The following is a 20,975-nucleotide window of genomic DNA, read 5'->3' as shown; positions in this document are numbered from 1 at the left end:
TAATATGCAAACACATAATAAATTCAAGCGCGTATCCTCTGACTGAAAAGCCAAAGAAAGTGGTTTGTGCAAATGCTTTGATGTAGAACTACACTGAGTGAGTTTGTATTCAGTTAAATACAGCGTTTTCACAGCTCATTGAACAAAGAGCCGTACTCTCTCTGAAGCACTCCAAGATCTCTGCAAACACTTTGATGCAACACTCATCTGTTATCAGCAGAGGGCAGCGTTTCCCTACTGTCTGAAGGGCATCAGCCGCAGTAACTGGTACCTCTACAATCCCATCATGCTGTGTTTAAGTGAAAATGAAGGGTCATCCTCATATTATCTCTGCACTCACCAAAGCAGAAATAAGCAGACGTGATTGTTTTTTGTTTTATATTTAATTGTGCTTATTAACAATGTGATCAGGTTGTCTTACCTCCATGTCTTTGGACTGTGGGAGGAAAGCGGAGAACAGGGAGTAAACACACATGGACGCAAGGGGAACATCCACTCAGGCAGAAGAGGCTGGTCCAGTTTGAAACCAGCAGCTTCTTTTCATCTGTGAGCTCTGTGGTGATGATCACTGAGCCACCATGCTGCCCTGAAGGAGGAGAGAGAAGGAGGGAGAGGAAGGATGGATGATGGGAGGAGGGGAGTCTGGGCAGTGGGCTGATAGGAGAGTTGAGGGGGTGGAGGAAGAGGAAGGACAGCTGGCTGTCTGCTCCCTCAGAGCAGCATTTTCAGCAGCCAGCTCGTTGTTTCCTGCTTTGTAGTCCAGAAGGGCTCATCGCAGGGCCTGCAGGCGTCTGCTGGGTGGATGCCGGCGGCCCTGCACCACTTCAGCTGGGCTGTGTTGGTCTGGACCATGTTGCTGGCCAGAGCCCTCATGCTGCACTTGTCCAAGTGACTGAAAGAGAGGAATACACACACAGAAGAGTGTTTAGGTTAAAAATAATGCCTTTCTTTCACCTTTTTACTTATTCATGCACCTCGGTGGATAAAGCTGCTTTTTGACAAATATCTTCAATCTATCACAGAGGTCTAACCAAGTTTTAAAAAGCCAATGATGAACCAATGATTTGTGTATGTTCAGTCTGTGATGGAATCAGTCCAACAGGCCAGTCAGGACAAACAAACATCATCAGACTCTCTGGTTCTACATTTGGCCTCCAGCCTCTCCCTGTTTGAGGATGTAATGAGGAGCCCAGCAGAGTTAAAGTTCACTCAGGTTACAGATCTGTAGGTTTGTGAAATACAGTGTACCCACTGCTGGCAAAAAATCTCTACAATGTGACTCACTACTAGATTTAGGCAAGAAAAATGAAAATAGCCTGTTCAAATATTAATGGGCTCCATGCAGTAGATCTCAGGGCAAAAAAAACTCTACCTGTGATTGTCTCCACCACTGACAATATGCCTGAAAGCAAGGAGACAAAATGTAAGCAGACAACTATAAAAGAAAAAGAAAAAAGTCTGAGAGCAGCCCAGTGGACAATAAATTAACTTCTGCACATTTATTTTTTTCAGCCAGCTGGCGCAGGAAGCAACACTGACAGTGAAAATGGTCTTGAAAAAAGTGGAGATGAGTCCTCGTAGAGTTGGTGCACTGAAGTGCAGCAGAACAAAACATATAACCTCCTCACAACCTGGTACATGACAGATGTACTTATGATGATGACTAAGCCTGTGTGACAAACGCCATGAGACAGATTGCAGCTGGAAGGAAAGGTCTCAGGGTTTCCACAGATAAAGAGGCAGTGAACTCATCACCAGGCAAAATCCATCTCTGAGTGATACTCATTCTCCCAAACATGATATTCCTGTGGCTGCTGGACATCACGCTGTGATCAGTCCCTGTGAGGGACAGCCTCTCCCTCATCCACTCATCTCCCTCACTTTCCTCATTTCTTAGAAAATCAGAGTGGATCCATCACTGCTGTTCAGGCCGTTCATGCAGCAAAAGGCCCTTAAAGTGATTCTGTTTCTCGATTCTGTCTGTTTTTCTTTCACTGTGGAGCACCCAGTCCGCCATCGATCAGCTGTTTTTCTCTCCACGCCTTAAAAACAAACAGGAAAAGTGTGTTTCCAAACAGCAGACCCATTTCTATTTTATTCTTCTATCAGGTGTTGGACAGTCCATGCACTAACACTGCCAAGGCTGAGGGCTTCATTCACACTAAGCTTTCCATTGTATACTGTTTTGTTTATTCTGTATATATCACAGTTTGCCTCAAAACAAACAAGCTTCAGCCTCTGTGGAGTAATGAAAAAGGAGAGAAGGCAGAATAAGAAGTCAGTTTTATCACTGGCAGACGACAAGAAGAGACAGAATGACAATAATTAGATAAACTGAGAAAATCGACAAGCTGTGACGAACAGACAGGCGCACGCACACACACACACACACACACACACACACACACACGCACACACACACACATACTGTACTGACCAGTGATGGGAAGTGACTTAATATCATTTACTCGAGTCTGCTGCTTTATGGCTCGAGGCTATTGCAGAGGGAAATACTGTACTTTTCACACATTTGTCTGACAGCTGTAGTTACTAGTTAGTTTTCAGATTATCTGGTTTATTCTAGTACCTGTAGTCTTAAAATACGAAGCCAAGCTGTGTGTCCAGATTTCTCTGGACTTTCTGAATCTTTTTTGGATTGTAGGTGGTGAAATCCCTACATTTCTCATTAGTGTGGGTTGACTTTGGCCACACAGTTTTCCACAAAGTGAAGAATCTCACTCCACCCTCGCTTGTGAACGACTGAGCCTTTCCAGGATGCCCCTTTCATAACCAATCATGATACTATCACCTGTTACCAATCGACCTGTTTACCTGTGGAACGATCCAAACAGGTGTTTTTGGAGCATTCCACATCTTTCCCAGTCTTTAGTCGCTCCTGTCCAAACTACTTTGAAACATGTTGATGGTGTCAAATTCAGAATTAGCAGTTTATGGGGTCAAACATTAAATATACTGTCTTTGGACTGTTTTCAATTGAGTATAGAAAGGATTATCAAATTACCATGTTCTGTTTTATTTGTGCTTTACAAAGACATCCCAACTCTTTTTGGAATCAGGGTTGTGTTGTGCGGCCGGGATGAATTCACCTTGTAGTTAAGATGACTGTATTTTACTGACACATTAGGGAGCGACAGTGACTCTATCATTATCTATAATACAACTCCTAACATCTGCACAAACATCAGGAAAAACACTGTTATATGACCACTGCTGTAATGAAATAACATGCACAAAGTAACTTGAGATTGTAAATCATTGACAAAACTTTGTTGTGCATTTCAAAGCAAACCTAATCCCATAAGGAACAACTCTGTTTCAGATGTCAAATGATTTTGTAACACAGGGCTTGAATTTGGCAGGAAAATCCCAGGATAGAAGAAGAAAAAACAAACATTAAATTACAAGGTCAAAAATGACAAAGTCCCACACAATGACCTCCAGAAGATGTGTATGGTGATGTTATTTAAGGATTTATAGCACAAATAAATAAGGTTAAAGATGCAACCTGAAGCACTGAAGCAATGTGAACAAAAGAGCATTTCTACTGGGACATTTGACTCAAAACTATTAACACAACACCAAGGTGACCCTGACTCATTTATAACCCAGTCATGAAGGGCATTAATTAACTGATCATCTGTCACTGTTCAGTCCATAGTGAAATCTGTCTGACAGGCCAGCCTCAATAAACACTCTCTGGCTGTACTTCTGGCATCCAGCCTCTCCCTTTCTGAGGGTGTAATGCAGAGTGTGAACAAATTAAAGCTAACCCATCAATAGATTTGTGAAATGCAATGCACCCACTGCTGGCCAAAAAAAATCCCAACTGGACTTATGCAAGTTAAATGAAAAAGGTAAACATTAATGGATGCCATGCTGCAGATCTCAGGGGAAAAACAGAAAGATTCAACCTGCAGTGATTGTCTCAAACACTGACCCTGAGAAGAACACGAGCTGAGGAACAAAAAGAAAATGGAAAAGCCATCAATCTGCTATTCTGCAAATCCGTCAGGGCGTGACATCAACCCCAAACTTAAAGTAACACTAAGACACATGGGCACAATGATGCCAAATAAAACCTTAGTAACTCAATTCATAATAGTACAAAATAAAGTTCAAGGCACATAAACAGTCTAGAGTACAAAATATAAAAACTGAAATGACTACATTTCTATTAACTATCACATTGAGGCACAAGAGACAGTAAAGGCACCTGTGTGCTGTTATCGGTAAAGGCAGTTTGTGAACCAAGTGACAGGAACGGCAAGCAAATACAAATGAAAGACCAAAACAAAGATCAAACACCTCATTTTACATTTGTATGGAGTGTCGCACTGGACACTGTCCCTGCACACGTCTGCTCGTCAAATGTAGACTTTTCTGTGCTGTTTTTATAAATTATCTTTATGAGCAAGATCACAATGTTCTTTCATTTCTCATTGTTCAAAGCCACAATCAACAATAGCTTGTTAGATGTATAATCAGAAATTTGGCCACTTGGGTTTCTTTGATGTGCTGTTGCACTGTTTGATGTACTGAACCAAAAGCCAAGTTTGAGGAACGCTTTGCTCGTTTGAAAGAAAATGACCAAAATCATCAGTATTTAGAAAATCTTAAGGGTATTTAGGCCTTTTCATAATTTCCCACAGCCTGAAAAACATGATGCAGGAACTTTGCCTGAAGGCGTTTTGTGACAAATCTTAATCCCTGCCCCAAAACGTTTTCAAGGCTTTAATGAGTAACTTGTCATTAAGGCGTGATTCTATATCTTACAAGTATCCCTTAAAGCCACAAAAAACATCAGCAAATCAAAACATCCATCTTCAGCACCATATCCTGAATCAGTGTTACACACGTTAATGTGTTTATATAAAGGAAAAGACGTGAAGGTGCCGCAGTGTGGCAGACGGTGCAACCTAACATGGCAGCCTGTGCAGGTAGCCAAGCTAGTGGCTGTTTGTTATCGAGGATAGTCTTTCCAAAGCACACAGGCATGGTGTCTGTATGTGTGTGTCTGTTGACCAATGATTTTTAGAAAGCACCGAGTCCTCCCTCCTCGTCCTGCAGGACTGGGATCACACTTCTTCAAAGTAGGCCATCTGAGACATGTACGCAGAGTTTCGCTGCAAAACAAGACAAGCAGGAGCAGTTTGAGAGAGAGGCGAAGGTGAAAGACAACAAGTATGTACAAAGTTATGTAACCATTATTTCCATTGGAGAATAACAGTTTTGGCACTACAGCTCCCATCATGCTTTGGGTAACACAAATAGAAGTCCAACGTTGACATGCAGTCTGTCAGCTGAGGTCTACGAGTGGGTCCAGTATTATGAAGTAGTCGACAGAGCGAAAGCAGGTGTATTATCAGCCATAAGCTGGATTTATTGGTTTATTCATTCTATTAGAGTGACAACACTAAGTGATCATACGTACGTTGCTGTGAGGTATGTAGACAGGCTCCTGGACGTATCCCCTGGCCTCACTGCGGAGGTTGTAGAGGCCAGCCTGTTGCTGCTGCTCCTCCAGCTTCAGAGACTCGATCTCAGTCTTCAGCTCCTTCAGCTGGTCCTGCAGGTGTTTGCTCTTCTCCATGTACTCCAGCCTGGATCAACGTAAGACAAGATATGAACGAGCCAATATGAACTGTCTTTAAAAGCGTCGCCGCGGCCAATCTCAACTCACCTCTCTCTCTCGATCTCCATAGACAGCCTTTTCATGTCAGAGTCCTTGAAGTCGAGGCGTGTAGACGCAGATTCGTAGGCAAAGTCAGGTGCTTCAGGAGGAGGAGCAGGGGGAGCAGGCGGAGGAGAGTAGGCAGCTATGAGCTGGAAGAGAAGGCAAACGCAAGTAAAGCAGTGTAATAACCTGAATTTATATTTCACAGATACTCAATAACTTTCTAAACCAAAACAGGCTGCATTCATCCACAAAAAGAAACAAAGGCATCACAGGCAGCAGTGCGATGGTCACCGTACTGGGTATGTCGTTTTGGTGATCTCCAGCAGCTTCTGTTTGGCTCTCCGCTCAGCATCCTTCGCCTCAGTCAGGTCCTGTTTCAGGTGATCTGCCTCCTTCAACCTGGAACCAGAGGTTTGGTTCAAAGCTCATCAAAAACAGTAACGGTGTTATTAATATGAGGTAAATACTTAGGAGTACCCTAAGCAGAATACTGTGTGTGATTTTCACACCCTGGAAGCGGCTCACAGCACAAAAGTGAAACTTTAATGCCCTTCACATATAAAATTCAACATGAAAACTGTCCTTTCAAAACACTGGACCTGACTGCATATAACAGTGGTAGATACAATATATATAAGAAGCACACAGTATATACCACATGTGCTGCCCTCTACTGGCAAACAGTTCTCTGTTTTTTTAAACCTACTGGGAATTTTTGACCCTTTAAGGTTGCTGTAGCTTGTCTGTGTGGAGTGTTTAAGCTGCATGGTAACAGACTGAGTTAATAAATAAATGTAAGGTGTACAGAAGAGCTAGAAGTGAATAATAATTAGACCTATTATCAGTTAATAATATAAACTAAAATTAATGCAACACACAAGGTGGTTCCAGACCTCCTCTCAGACTGCTCCACCAGTTTGACGGCCAGCTGCTCTGCCTCCCGCATCTTCTGCTCCATCAGCCTTTTCTCCTCCTTGGTCTTCATGGCGGTGACCTCTAACCTCTGCCTCTCCTGCTCCGCCTCTGCAGCCTTGTGAGCCAACAGCTTGGCCTCCTCCTCAGCAATCTGGGCCTTCTCTGCAAGCAGGTCCGCGGTCTCCTCAGATCGAAGCTGGAGAAAGATGCATTGTAACATTAAAAAAAGCATTTTTAAAAACTTTCATGTGATGAACTGTGGAAGAGTTTAGGACTTTGTGTAATGGCTTACTTTGCTGTATGGTGTTTTCTATCTGTCACCATTTCTTTGATATAACAAATGCTGAAGCTTGCTGCACAAACAGAACCTTACCCATAAGTCTGGCACATTTAACAATCATCTCATGTCGAGCTCTCACCAGTGCTTCGTTGGCCAGTCGCGCCTCGTCCTGCAGCTGGAAAAGTCGTCGCTCCATCTCTTCTTTTGCTCGTTCCGCTTCCTCCCTCATCTGTTTTTCCCGGGCCAGGATTTGACGCTCCATCTGGATAGAGGCCAAGAAACCCAGTTAAAGTAGAAACGATTAATGTGTGGATGGTGTACATCCCGTCTAATCTGTTCCACTCATTTTTCCAGTGGAGCAGAGACCACACGCACCTTCTTGCGCGCCTTCTCCTCTTTAGCTTGAGCCTTCATCTGCTGCACCTCAATGGAGTCCACCTTTCTCCTCCTCATGAACAGATCATGGTTACCAATGCACAGCTGCAGGATCTAGAGGCAAAGGTTACATAAACCAGCGTTATCTTATTTCATATAACTCTCAGAAAACTGTCTTACAGCTGAATATTTAGATGGACAAAGAGGTAAACCAACCAGCTTGTTGACGCGCAGTTGAGATGAGTAGAACTTGAAAACATCTTTCTTCTTGTCGAGGGGTTTGATTGTGAACTACAACATGGGAAAGTTGCAAAGTTCAGTTCTTCTGCACTGACAGCATTGTTTCAATCCCAGCTTTAATGCCTCTACAACAGCACAGCTAACTGGTTCAAAACCCTCCACTGAAAGTTTGCAGGTTTCACCAACAGCCGAATGTGTCAGCGTGAAGCATCAGTTATCACTTGTCTTTTGAAATGTACATTAAAAAAAATAATATTTCCTTCACAGAGAAAAAGACCAAAAACTGCAGAATGTGCTGAGTGAAGAAAGACAGTAAAAGACCGTCCACTGCTTGCATTTACCTCCTTTTCACTGTAAGAGATGTTGCGGATGCCACTCCAAGGAAAGGACTTGTTGGGGTTGAGCTTGCTATTGGGGCTGTAGATGTGAAGACCCTGAGCGTCCACGCCAAGTAACAGGTCTGTGTCCCTCTTATTTTGCTGTCGGTGCAATGTGTAAACCAACATGACAGTTATGTTTAAGGTTGCAATTTTCAAAGTACCATGCAAAGTTTACCTTAACTGACACACATCAAGGCACAGTAATTTACACTCACAGTAATGGCAAAGTAGCTGACACCGTACATCTCAAGGTCCTGAGCAATTTTCAGGTATTCCATCTCCGCCTCATCCCTGAACGGACAGCGTAAAAAATAAGGAAGAGAAGGCTCATCAGACCATGATACATTAATAACGCTTCAGCTACACAATAGAGGACTAGACCTTTTGTAAAGGTGAGAATTTCTCTTTACATGCTGGGTTTCAGAAGCCCTACTGGGTCAGTCCTACCTGGCAATGCCTCTGTGCTCTGCGTACCAAGCTGTGATTTTCTCTTCCCACATGTCAGCTGTCATTTGGTATTGCATCAAAACCTGGAAAACAGACACAGGATTGCAGGGAAAACATTTTATACACAAGCACAAAAACACTGGTCAACTGCTGTTTGCAGTTATAACAAGAGAACAAACCTTTATAACGTGCTTTTGCAAATAGTCAAATGTGCACATCGTACTGTGTACTTACTCTTTTTGGCAAAAGCTCATCTTGTGCCAGGAAGCCTGGCTTGTGGAAGTTTGGGTCATAGTCCCCATACTGCGATTGAGACAGTGGAAAAGAAATGCTGATGTAAATGTTGCACATTAGCAAAACTTAAAACATTCTGTATATACCTGAATTCACCATCACATATATCTGCTCTATAATTAAGTTTTCCTTCTTCTGGGGACAAATGTGTTTCTTTACTTGTTGGTCTCATGAATGAGCCCCATCTGTGAGAGCTTCTTTGATCAAAACATTTATTCTGCAGTGTGTTTTTTTTTTTTTTTGTCTTCTTCTTCTTCTTACCTTGGCTTGGACAGCATACGATGCCAACAGAACAGACGCTTCAGGGGAACAGAATATCTCTTCATCTAATATCTGTTTTTTCACCTACACAAGAGTTGGAAGACATGCATGAACATGTGTTGAACCAAGCACTAGTTTTGCACTGAGTTTTCTAAAACACAAAGATGAATTCCACTTCCGTGTAAACATAAAACAACGAAAAAAAAAAACCATCTCTAAAAGCGTTTCTACAGAAAAGATCAGGCCAAAGGTTATTTACAAGGAATGTTATCGGCTACAAGATTACCTGTAAGAAGAAGAGGTGTTGGGTTATTTCTTGGACCAGCTCATCTTCTACTTTTTCTGGGAAGAATTTAGCGAGGAAATGAAACGTTATCGGGGAGTCCTTGGGAACCTCCTGGTCCAAGACCTTGATGAATAAATAAAGAGTACAAGAAGAAGAAAAGTTGTAAGACCAGACTCTCACTAAAGCCACAATGTCAAGTCACGATCAGTATGTAATTAATTACCGGCAACACACTAAATAAGCAGGCAATTACTGCTGAAATACTGACTACTTAACTGGTCAGCTGCTAATTTATCAACAATAATGAATTAATCAAACAAGTAATTTATCAAACAAACGAGGCAAACATTAGCTCGTTCTGGACTCTCACGTGTGAGTATTTGCTGTTTTATATCAAACTGAATACGTTTGGGGTTTTGGACACTCACCCTTTTCTCTGGTTTCAGCCAGGCATAGGTGTCCTTTACTGTGTACCTGAGTCCAAAGAACCAGGTCTCCCTCAAACCAACAGTACGACACACCAGGTCAAACAGGTCTTTACCTTTCCACTTCACCTGAGAAACACAGTGAGCAGTGAAGAGAGCGACACTGCAAATACAATATATTTATAACCTGCGTGTCAGCTACAACCTAAAGTGATCACAAGATGAGATGCACCAGCATCTGGGCAGTTTACCACGTCTGCTGAAGAATTTCTTGGGGGAAACGCTGACTGATGCTTTTCCAAGGAAGCTGTATGACATCTTAATCTTAAACTATCTTTATCTGAAAGGGGTGCACACCGTGACGTAAGCAACCAAATATTATTGAAGACAAGGATGTTTCAGGCCTTTCTTCAGTGCCCTTGTCCACGAGCCTGACATGGCTAATTTCATGAAGAGAGCGTCCGTTTAGGGTCAGAGCTTGAGTATTAATCCATACCTCACAGCTGAACTCCATCTCCGCATCCATGGTGATAACTTTGACTTTGAAAGTCTTTGGCTGTTTCTTCTTTAATCCCAGGATAGACATTTTGAGGGTGCTGCTGTCAAAGAAACCCGTGGGAAAGAACACGACTTAAGTATTTCAAAAGTATAAATGCTCTCAGGACAAAACGTGACTTTTGCAAAAGATACCTAAAAAGGCACACTTTTATACAATATACCATTTAAGCTTTGGGAGTGAATCAAGCCACCGTTCTGGTAAAACTTGAATTGGATGTGTGAATTAGCTTCCACGCAAGAACAATTTAATGTTCAAAGCGGTTTTACAGAAAAATATCAGTGAACTGTTACTCATTTGTTAAATACAACATGCAGCTGAAGTGTATCATACATGAGGCCCATTACCAGCGAGTCAAGTCACGAACTTCTGCCGTCCAACAAGGCTCTGGAGAGGCTGGGCTTTTTTGTTGGGAAGACCAATGCTAAGCTAACCGATATTACTAGACAGCGTTAGCTTTCCAGCTACGCCACGAAAACGGACCAAAACAAGTTGTAGAAAGAGCGAAACTTTTGCGATATCTCCATAATGAAATGTATCGGACGAAATGGCTTTGTAAGTACTTCAGTTGTTTCACTTGGAAACAACTTTGCTAACGTTGTCGTCGGCTACGTGCTTTAGCTGGTTAGCTTGCTGTTGAATATTCAGGAGGACTTTCCAGAAGATTTTTGTTTTGACTCCTACTCACTCTACAGGTGGGAACACGAACAGCAGCTTGGAGTAATGCTACTGCGCATGTGCAAGAATTTGGAACCGCGAATGCGTCCTTCAGGTCTTATCGGAAATATTGACCTTCCAGTCGTTTTAATGGCAGAGATTGTGGTGGCCTTGAATGCAGCAGCAGGGACTCCGGTAGAGAAGAGTTATCTGGCTGGCCGCTCGTATGAAAAGCACACGGAGGTAACAAAACGTACAGTTAGGTAAGAGGGAAAAGATGTTTTTATTACCGAGAGGGGCATACATGTGCCACGGAAGTTCAACTCCTGACAGTTTTTACTGAGGGAATTGCGAACAGTGAACTCATACTAGCGTTGCTTCCTGTTGTGTGTTACCCTGAATAACAACACTCTCTCAGCAGCAAGTCTTCGATAAAATATCATTATATTGAGGAAATATCCAATCGTGAACTTGTGAAGAAGATAGTACCAACGAGGCTACTGTAGGTAAATAACTTATATGCATGTTTATCTCACGTGTAATGTTAAGTAGTTGTACAGTAGCAGCAGGCTGTTGTTTTATAACCGAAATATCAGACAAGCCAAGACTCAAAACAGTGTAATTCAAGGTTTCAGTAAATCAGTGTTATTTGTTAATACGTAGAAGAGAGTAAAGTATGTATTAAAAAATAAGATTGGAAAAATTGGAAATCGCACATGGGTTTTTTAAGGTATGGATTATTAAATACAGTGTTTTGCACTGTTGCACAGTGGATGTAACACATAACATTACAAAACCAGAAAGTAAGACCAAGTCAAAACCAGAAAGTGAGGTGATCAGCTTGTTAGAAGATGAAAATGGATCACCAGATAAGATAAAAGCACAGCCAGCTGAAATGTCATTCAGACTTTAAACTTGCTATCTGCCATAAAGTTTCTGATATCCGTTATCATCATCTGACTATTTTCTCTCCGGTTCCTTCCTTTGAACAGGTCCGTACATAATGTCAGCAGCCACTAACACATTTGAAAATGTGAAAGCGACCATCTTATCAGCTCATAAGAACTCCACATTAAAGGAAAAGACCGACTTCTACGACTCGTGGGCAGAGAATTACGATCAAGTGAGGAAACTGAAATACAATAAGATGATATCAGCAAAAGATTGGCAGATTTATTTGCTTTGCTTTGATGTTTTTGTCCAGTTGGGTTAGAGGAAATGTACTTTTAATGATATTAATGTGCAGAAATAAAGTGAAATATATTTGGTTTGAAAAACAACACAAAGAAAAATAATGCAGTCCAAAATATAATAACATTTAGTGGCTTTGAATCTATTTATTTTAGCAAATAAGGAATATCTTCTATTTTCTGTATTTCTTGTGAAAGTTTTTTTTTTCTTTTTTGCAAATTCTACAATATATATTCGATAGCATTATAACTGTTTTTCCCCCATAATAAATGAAGACCCCTCTTCACATTTGCCTTCTTAATCTGTACTAAAAGCCACTGTTCTGTCTCAAAACCCCTTTAAATAGGATGTGGCTATTCTGGACTACCGAGCACCAAGTCTGGCAGCAGACTGCATCTCCTCCCATTTCAGCGGTGACCGTGAAGCGGCTGTCGTGTTGGATGTGACCTGTGGCACAGGACTGGTGGCCAAACAGGTAAACTCACAAGAAAGGAACTCCTGCACCAATGACGTTCTGAACAAATGAAAACTGAGGTAAAAGAGTCAATCAAATATTTCACGAACTTTTTCTGTTTTTCTTCTTAGTGACAAAAATATTCTTTTCTATAAAATATGACTTCTGTGATGTCAGGTCCAGTTTAATTCAGTTCAGTTTTGATTCTCACCTTGCATATTTTTACTTGTTTGGATCAAACCTTTTATTTAAGACTCGTCATTTCTCGGTCCTGTGATTTAGAGCTACACTGACCCTTTCACTATCCACTTTTAATTCCCACGTTCAGTCGATTTGCCCAGTATGATGAACAACCAAATGTGTCTCTGTTGTCCAGATGAAGACACATGGATTTGGACATTTTGTGGGAATTGATGGAAGCAAGGCCATGGTGGAGCTGGCCAGAAAGAGCGGGTTGTACCAGGACCTGAAGCTGTCCATGCTGGGAGAGGAGCCGCTGCCTGTCCAGTGGGGTAATCTAATTCATTTAGTTCATTATTTCACGTTGGTCAGTGATCACTGTGATTCAGTAGGTGATATCAGAGGGCGACGGTTTATTCAGTATTTGTGTTCAGACTGATTGCCCTCGCTTGTCTTTGTTCTGATTATCTTATTATGAGTTTACTTTGTCACTGCTGGCTGCGGCTGCAGATTTATTACGTGTGTGTTATAGTTGGAATCACTGTTAAAATGTTTGGTTGTTTTATTGTCAGTCCTACGTTACGTTTGTGATCGACTTTATGTTAATGTTAACTTAATGTTACTAATCTTTAGTATTATTAGCAGTGGTAGCTGTAGTTTTATGCATTTCTTATGGAACTGATATGATCTAAATTAGATGGATTATCCACTTCACTCCTCCACCTCTTCACTTCCTGCAGGTTTGTTTGATGTGGTTGTGATTGTCGGATCGCTGAGTGTTGGTCAGGTCCCGGTTCATGTGGTCAGAGAGTTGTGCAAGGCCACCAAACCAGGTGAGAATATGTGTTTTGGTTTGATGCTGTCTCAACTGCAGTTCTGATCTTGGTTGTAAATCAGTATCTCCACTGTCTGGGTGTGTTTTAATCACTCAACCACACTGCTGCACTGTCGCCTGTTTTACACCAGGTGGCTACGTTTGCATGACAACCAGAAACAACTGTTCCAACAAGGAGTACAAAGCTGCCTTGGAGAGTGAGCTGAAGCAGATGGAGCAAGAGGGGCTGTGGGCTTGTGTAGAGGTCACTGAGGTGGAAGACTGGGAGAGAGCGGTGTCAGAGCACGAGGACGGCTACATATCTGGTGTCGTGTACCTTTATAGGAGGCCACAACTACAGCACAGCGCATGACCACGGAGATGTGACATCACAGCACCAAAGCACAAAACAACATTATTCAAGAAGATACAAAATATTCAAATAAATCACGATACGCTTCAAAAAGAAAGTTTCAAGGTTTTTTTTTTTTTTTTACATTTTCAGTGTCTTACAGTCTTTGAATTAAAGATAAAAAGGTACACATCTGGATATAAACATAAGGCTTGAAATGTCCTCGACTAAATGGTTTAGTTTCATGATAATCAGTATTCATGTGACATGCAGAGGCATGTTGCAGCAAAATGTCCTCGTTGTCCTTATAAACCACTGTGGATATCTACAGATGCATTGTATCTTATTTTGTAAAGTCCTCTTAATACAAATTGGTGACATAAACATGAGAACTGTTGAATAAATGAACATGCAACTTATTTCTGTTTACTATATGACTTTAGTGGAAATTTCTCCACTGTGGGACTAATAAAGGAATATCTTATCTTCTATCATAGTATCTGTGTTAATTTCATGACTCTAATTTAAATATTTGAATATCTGTTTACAGATTTTCTGTGAATATAGCACAAAGGGACTACAGCTGCATTTCATGGTGTAATCACATTGTATAAAACCAAAAGAAAAAGATAAATATATATATATATATATAAATACTGTGTCATCAGCAATCTAAAAAAACCCAAAACCTTACAATGTCAGTCAGTCAAATGCTAGAGGAGGGTTTCCACTGCATATTTAGTGAGAGGGAATGTATGATTACCTGACCCCTGACCTTTGACCCCTGATCATAGTTGAGCAAATAGGACCTTTGTATTGTCCAGACTGAGTTTAAGTATTTTTGTCACCACCAGAGAGCTCAGGAGAACAGATACTAACTTTCTCAGGGCCTCAGTGATTTAACAAATAATTCATGAGAAAAAAAATCAGAATGTAATAATAATATATAATATCACTGTTCTACCAGAGTAAAGTTTTTACATTAATTATTAAAAGAGAATAAGATGAAATGTGAGACAGAAGGAAGAAAAAAGTTTTATTCAATGGATTTAATCAGATAACCCTCATTCAAACTAAATTGCATTAGGATAAGTGTGTTTCTGCAGGTGTTTGAATGTTTCTATGAGTATAGATAGATAGATAGATAGATAGATAGATAGATAGATAGATGCTTTAACCATCTTTACATTTCTATTCTATATCTATTAGATTTTCTTCTTCTTATGCGCACCTCTGACCACAAGATGGCAGTGTTCCTCAAGACCGTGAGATGAGCGTCAACATCAGCCCTGTGCTTTGCGACGCACTCAGAGGGTCAGTCAAACTGTCCAGCCAAACATAGTTCAGACCCACAGAACTTTATTTCAAATCCACACACCAACAAAACCAAACCTGTCAGGCAGAATTTCAGAGACAACGTGTATAAAATCACAAACAAGACCTCAAGAATATTTCCATTTGATGGAATAGTGCAACCATTAAAAAACATGGGAGTATTGCCTTTGAATGTTTCACTCAAAGCACAATATATATGCTTGTGGAATAAGATTATTTTAACGTCCTTGAAGCTACTGAACATTAACAGGTTAAAGTGGATCTTACGGTGCACCTGGTGATGCTGTGGAGAATTTATAGGCCGCTCTCGATGAGGCAGCATCCACCCAGTCATAGTGAAACAAACCTGAGGGTCTCTTCTTAAAGTTCATATTCTTGGGCTTCCTTCATTTTATTTTATTTTGGTGTTACTCACACAAATTTCTTCAATTTCTTCCTCTCTTATGTGTTTATGTACTGCCCATAACGCAGAGTCTTCTCTAATGTAAAACAGTTTTTGCATTTTTAGCTGGCAGCATTAGATGAGCACATAATGATGCAACTACACATTTGAATAAAACAAATAAAAAAACCCACAAATGTTCCAGAAACGTGATCCACTGAAACTAAGTTTGAATCCTCTACAAACATATCGTGCCTCCCTCCTCTAACACTGAGGCTGTAACCACTCTCTGTCAAACCAGTTTGTCTTGTGGAGTTTAATTGTCAGGCTAAAAGTCCAGGGGGATGCTTTAAACTTTAAAGGAAAGGCTCTTTTCAGCTCCTGTTAGATGTGCCAGCATGTTTAATACATTGAGATGAGTGAAAAAGGCTATAATTTGCTTTATGGTCATTGAAAAGTAAACATACAAATAAAATACACATAAAATCACATTTCACAGTTGTGACAAAAAGCAAAATCAGCATCTTTACATAAAGCCTTGCTAACATTAGCGGTCTTTTAGCCAACGCAACACAAAAAATGTAACTTTTGTTTGCAACAAGTCCATCAGTTATCAGTTAAAATAGGCTAAAGCATGTCGCTGCTTCGAGCTTCTTCATTACTCACGTTGCATTCAAGTTGCTGTATGTCCAGCAGAGACAGACAAGCTAAAAAGTCTGAGGTAAAATTCTTCATGCGGACGGATTCATCCTCACTCACTGCATTTAAACAGTCAGAAAAAAGTGTCATGTCACATCGAATCAAGCATGTCAAAATTAATGCTAACAATGTTTAAAAAGAAAAGAAGACAACAATGGCATACTTCACTTGCACCTGGATTTAGTCTGTTTCTGTATTTGGTTCTGAGTTCAGTTTTAGTGCACATAACATATTAAAGCTGTTTTACTCTGATGAATGTAGGCCAGACCTTTTCCCTTCCGTCTTGTGATCAAAACAACATGATGATGACTACAAATAGAACAACAACGCCAACCTCAAACTGCTTTTCATCAGTAGACAATCACAAAATAAGTAAACTACCACTTGTAAATAACTTGTTGCGTTTGTGTGTATGTGTGTGCCCACGTTACAGGTATGTTCTCGCTGGATTAGAGGATGCGTCCTCATTGTTGCTTGCAGCTGACGAGTTCTCCTCCATTTCTGCTCTTTTCAGCGCAGACTTTGTAGATGGCGCCTCACTGTGTTCAGATTTTATTGACTCCGGCTTCTTCATCTGAGAGTTTGTTGATGGTGCCCATGATCTTTCTGACTCCTGCCTCGGGCCCTGCTCGGGCCCGTCCTCCCAGGGCGGCCTTGTGTACGGCTGAGACTTTGTTGATGCCCCCGCGTAGCTTTGAGACCTGGAAAACACGGTTCCAACAGGCTGAGACTTTGCTGGTGGTACTCTGCTGCGATGAGAACCTGCCTGGCTGGTCCCATTGGAGGAGCGGACCACCAGGTAGCGGACAGAGGGGCTCTTGTCTGCGTCGTGGGCTTTGAGGGGGCATGCTGAGCTGATGAACAAACCCCCTCCCAGAATAAGCAGTATGGATGCTCCCCAGCCGATGTAGAGACAGGCTCCAATCTCCCTCCGCTGAGCATCAATGGAGGCGCTGTAGAACTTCCTCACAACGGCCCCGGCTGCCCATGACGTGGGTATCAAACACAGCAGCCCTGTGGCAATCAGCACAGCCCCTGCTGCCACGGCCACTTTGCCCTTAATCCCGCCTCCTTCTTGATCCAAAAAACGAGTGCACTTCCCACCAATGAAGGCCAGAATGAGGCCCACGCTTCCTGTAGTGATGGCGAGGACGGTGAGAGCCCTGGCGGCCTGCAGGTCGGCGCTGAGGGCAAGGAGAGACTCGTAAGGTTTACACTGGATCTGCCCTGTGCTCTGGACCACGCAGGTCATCCAGATGCCCTCCCAGATGGTCTGGGAGGTGACGATGGTGCTTCCCACGAAGGCTGTGACCCGCCACATGGGCAGTATGCAGCTGATGATGACCCCTGCCCAACCCAGGAGGCACAAGGCGCTGGCCAGCATCTGCATCCCCATAGAGGCCATGATGTAGAGGCGAAGGGAAGATCTCTGAAGCAATCCTCGCAATCCTTTGACAAGCGCTCCGATGTTTTTTACTCTTTTCTGTGGAGCTTCTTTTGCTTTCACTCCCGGTCTCTCTCTCTCTTCTATGTTTCTGGGTTTTTTTTTCTCTGTCAGTCTTTCTCAACATGTGATGCTGCCCTTCTCATATGCCTCCATTTTTGTGCCTTTCTTCCATTATCTTTCTCTTGCCATTGTTGCAGTGCTGTGAAGTATCTGTCCCAGGAACTCAGAGCCCTGTCTGAGTATTTCAGTTGTCGGTTCAGCCTCGAGCAGCCTTTACTTGACTCCAGGTGTGTCTCACTTCAGCCTCAGTTCATTTGTTTACAGATGACTTTGCCTCCCCCTCCTCCTTTGTATCCCAAACTGCTGCACTCCCCCCTCTCTCTGTCCCCTCTCTCTTTATTTCTCTACCTGAGAGTGTTCTGTCACCTGAGCGGCTGCCTGTGTGCTACTGGCCAGGTGATGATACACCACACCTTCTCTTCAGGGAAAAGAAAGGGGAGGAGGCTGATAGCAAAACAGAGAGGGGGGGAGAGAGAGAGAGAGAGAGAGAGAGAGGTAGCTGTGAAACTATGACATCATCTATTCCCTCCCTCATTATCTTTGTCCGACGAGCTTATTTTTGAAACAATGAGCTTTGGATGAAGCGAAGAGAATGATTGGCCTCTGGGCACTGTTGTCTTTGTTCAGTCACGAACTATCTTCCTGCAGAAATGCTGAATTGGATTGCAAATATAATGTGATTTAAAGGTTAATACATGTGTGAGCTTGGTGTGTCTGCATGTGTGTGTGTGTGTGTGTGTACTTGTATTTGCCACATAGTGCAACAGAGTAAGGACACTTTTGGAAAGTGAGGACAGTTTGGCCGGTCCTCGCAACTTCAAAGGGTTAGGACATTTGGTTGTGGTGGTCAAGGTTAGAGTCCTCACAAGGACAGAAGTGCAAACGTGAGTGTGAATACATCCTCTGGCAATGCGTGCATGCAGAATGTATTTGTGTAACAATAAGATGATGTGAAACATAATCTTGTGGGACAAACCAGTTTCAGTCTAGCAGCTGCAACTGCGTGGAAAAACCTGTTTGAAACATGCAAAACTTCTCCCAACACACACACACACACACACACACACACACACACAGAGAGAGAGAGAGAGAGAGAGAGAGAGAGAGAGAGAGAGAGAACACTTATCCTCAAAATGATCTTTAATCGCGCTGTCCTTCAGTTCAGAGGGATACTTTCTGTGTATTCCTTTCCCCCCACAGCATTATTACAAACAAAATATTCAATTGTACTTAAAGGACACAATAAATCTCTTTCTGTTGTGCAAAGGTTTTTTTAAAACCCTATCAGTTTTATGAGACATAAAGTAGGAATTCTACATGCACACATTCAAACACAAACACACGGTTATTACTCAGCCTCCTCTGTTTATGTAGCAGCGTTTCCTTGGCAGGCAGGACGCACATCGTCACACAACCTGTTTGTGAGGATTCTCTCATGCACACTTGAAAAACCAGACCCACCGCTCAGCAAGTTTTTTGGCGTTTGTCATCATCATAACTGTTCTTCCCTTTGAAAAAATAAAAACCGCCATGAGGAGATTGGAGAATGGGGGGGAAGTAAAATCACATGCTCATAAGTATGCGTCATACAAATGATCTACATTTTAATGGCATACAATAATACAAAATTGCTCATACAAAGAGAGAAACATCAGCCAAATAAAATGAGCTCGTGTGAATCAATCGCATAATCATCAATATTCAATGAGTTTGATTGAGAAAGAGTAGCCAAAATATCATACTGAGACACAAAACAGGGACTACACAGGCAGATTTCACATAGATGTTTCCCAAAGCATATGCTCTGAATCCTGCACATCACAGAGAACATGTATGTGGCACTAATAAACAATATACACAATACAACAGCAACAAAAAGGATTCAATAGTGGTGGTGTAAAGTAGAAAAACAATGTATGTTCACATTTAAGAATCAAAAAATAGCACATTTACAAGGACTAACACACATGCTCAAGTTACACATTCATACTGCCCAAGTTCCTCTCTTCTTTAATCACATTATAGACATTATAATTCTCAGTGGTGGAGCTGGACTCATCTTGATGAGACAAACGTAAGGTGAAACTTTCAGAAACTCTTGGTCTTATCTCTTTCTGACACACTGTCCCAGCTCTGCCTCGTCTTGAAGATCTAAACGTAGGCCTTGCTGCTCTCCACGGAGCGAGCCTTGGAATACTTCACATCATAGTTGTTCTCATCTCTGGGGGGACAGGAGCTGCAGAGGAGGCCCCCACCCAGGAACAGCAGCCCAGCGGAGCCCCAGCCGATGTAGAGCGAGGCCCCCAGCTCCCTCCTTGGAAAGGCCGTGAACAAGGGGTTGTAGAAATCATGAATGATGACGTGGGTGGTCCAGCATACGGGGATGAGCACCGACAGGCCTGCGATGATGAAGATGATTCCAGAAGCGATGACCACTTTGTTCCTTTGCCTTTCATCCTCCACAAAGTTGATGCACTTGCTCCCGACCACACCAAGAAGGACCCCAAAGACCCCGACGATGATGGCGATCGGGACGAGCGCTCTGGCAGCCTGCAGGTCTTGTGATAAGACCAGGAGAGAGTCGTAGACTTTGCACTGCATGTGGCCTGTGCTCTGGACCACACAGCTCATCCACAAACCCTCCCAGACCATCTGAGCAGTGACAATGTTGCCGCCAGTGAACTCTGTGACTTTCCATTTAGGGAGAGCGCAGATGATGATGCTCCCCAGGAAGCCAATGATGGCCAGGACCAAACCCAGAATCTGTCTTCCAACAGACACCATGCTGAGGCTCTGTCGATCTCCTCAGAGAGGGGAAGCTGTGCTGAGAGCTGGAGTAAAAGAGAGGGGTAGTGGTTTTTCTTGGCCACTTAGAGGAGAAGTTGACAGTGGCTTTGTCACTCATGGGTTTTGCTATTAAAGGAGACGTCAGAGGAGGAGTCCAGCGGTGCCTCTGATACTGATTCATGAAGAAATCTTACCTTACCAGATTGCTTCTCAAAACTAAAGGACAGCAGAGCTTCAGAGATGCACTCAGAGGGCCCTATAAAGACAAAATCAGAGAAATACAGCACACAGACACATTATGTTTGTCATCACCACACAAGCATGTTTGCATAGTACATAAAAAATCATTCATCCATAACAGAAAGAGTTGAGCGTGTTATGCAAAGAGGAACATACCAAGTGATGAACACTCAAAAAATACTCCCCAGTTTCAGTGTCAGTTTCCACTTTATTTTAAGAT

General features: G+C 42.3%; 2 protein-coding genes and 1 pseudogene across 5 annotated transcripts; 1 reads left to right on the top strand and 2 right to left on the bottom strand.

The window, feature by feature from the left end:
• Positions 1-2,406: 2,406 nt before the first annotated feature.
• Positions 2,407-10,802, bottom strand: nf2b (NF2, moesin-ezrin-radixin like (MERLIN) tumor suppressor b). Of its 2 annotated transcripts, none has more exons than XM_076749870.1 (17): positions 10,505-10,802; positions 10,098-10,200; positions 9,605-9,730; positions 9,177-9,299; positions 8,891-8,974; positions 8,570-8,638; positions 8,336-8,418; positions 8,104-8,179; positions 7,850-7,987; positions 7,485-7,559; positions 7,269-7,382; positions 7,033-7,155; positions 6,592-6,809; positions 5,995-6,097; positions 5,702-5,844; positions 5,453-5,621; positions 2,407-5,144 (listed from the first exon to the last, which is right to left on the bottom strand). In XM_076749870.1, exons 2-17 carry the CDS (start codon positions 10,185-10,187, stop codon positions 5,097-5,099), a joined length of 1,782 nt encoding a protein of 593 aa, XP_076605985.1. In that variant the 5' UTR covers positions 10,188-10,200; positions 10,505-10,802; the 3' UTR covers positions 2,407-5,096. The 2 variants fall into 2 exon arrangements, with proteins under 2 accessions (XP_076605985.1, XP_076605986.1); XM_076749871.1 differs by having other exon boundaries at positions 10,098-10,197.
• Positions 10,803-10,909: 107 nt separating this feature from the next.
• mettl27 (methyltransferase like 27) lies at positions 10,910-14,301 on the top strand. Of its 3 annotated transcripts, none has more exons than XM_076749719.1 (6): positions 10,910-11,320; positions 11,807-11,937; positions 12,352-12,480; positions 12,836-12,971; positions 13,380-13,472; positions 13,606-14,301. In XM_076749719.1, exons 2-6 carry the CDS (start codon positions 11,818-11,820, stop codon positions 13,824-13,826), a joined length of 699 nt encoding a protein of 232 aa, XP_076605834.1. In that variant the 5' UTR covers positions 10,910-11,320; positions 11,807-11,817; the 3' UTR covers positions 13,827-14,301. The 3 variants fall into 3 exon arrangements, with proteins under 3 accessions (XP_076605834.1, XP_076605836.1, XP_076605835.1); XM_076749721.1 differs by having other exon boundaries at positions 10,969-11,077; XM_076749720.1 differs by having other exon boundaries at positions 11,198-11,316.
• Positions 14,302-15,163: 862 nt separating this feature from the next.
• LOC143333094 (uncharacterized) lies at positions 15,164-20,596 on the bottom strand (annotated as a pseudogene).
• Positions 20,597-20,975: the final 379 nt, after the last annotated feature.

This window comes from Chaetodon auriga, chromosome 15 (genome assembly GCF_051107435.1).
Source record: "Chaetodon auriga isolate fChaAug3 chromosome 15, fChaAug3.hap1, whole genome shotgun sequence".
Classification (NCBI taxonomy): domain Eukaryota; kingdom Metazoa; phylum Chordata; class Actinopteri; order Chaetodontiformes; family Chaetodontidae; genus Chaetodon; species Chaetodon auriga.
This window is presented reverse-complemented; position numbering and strand designations above follow the sequence as displayed.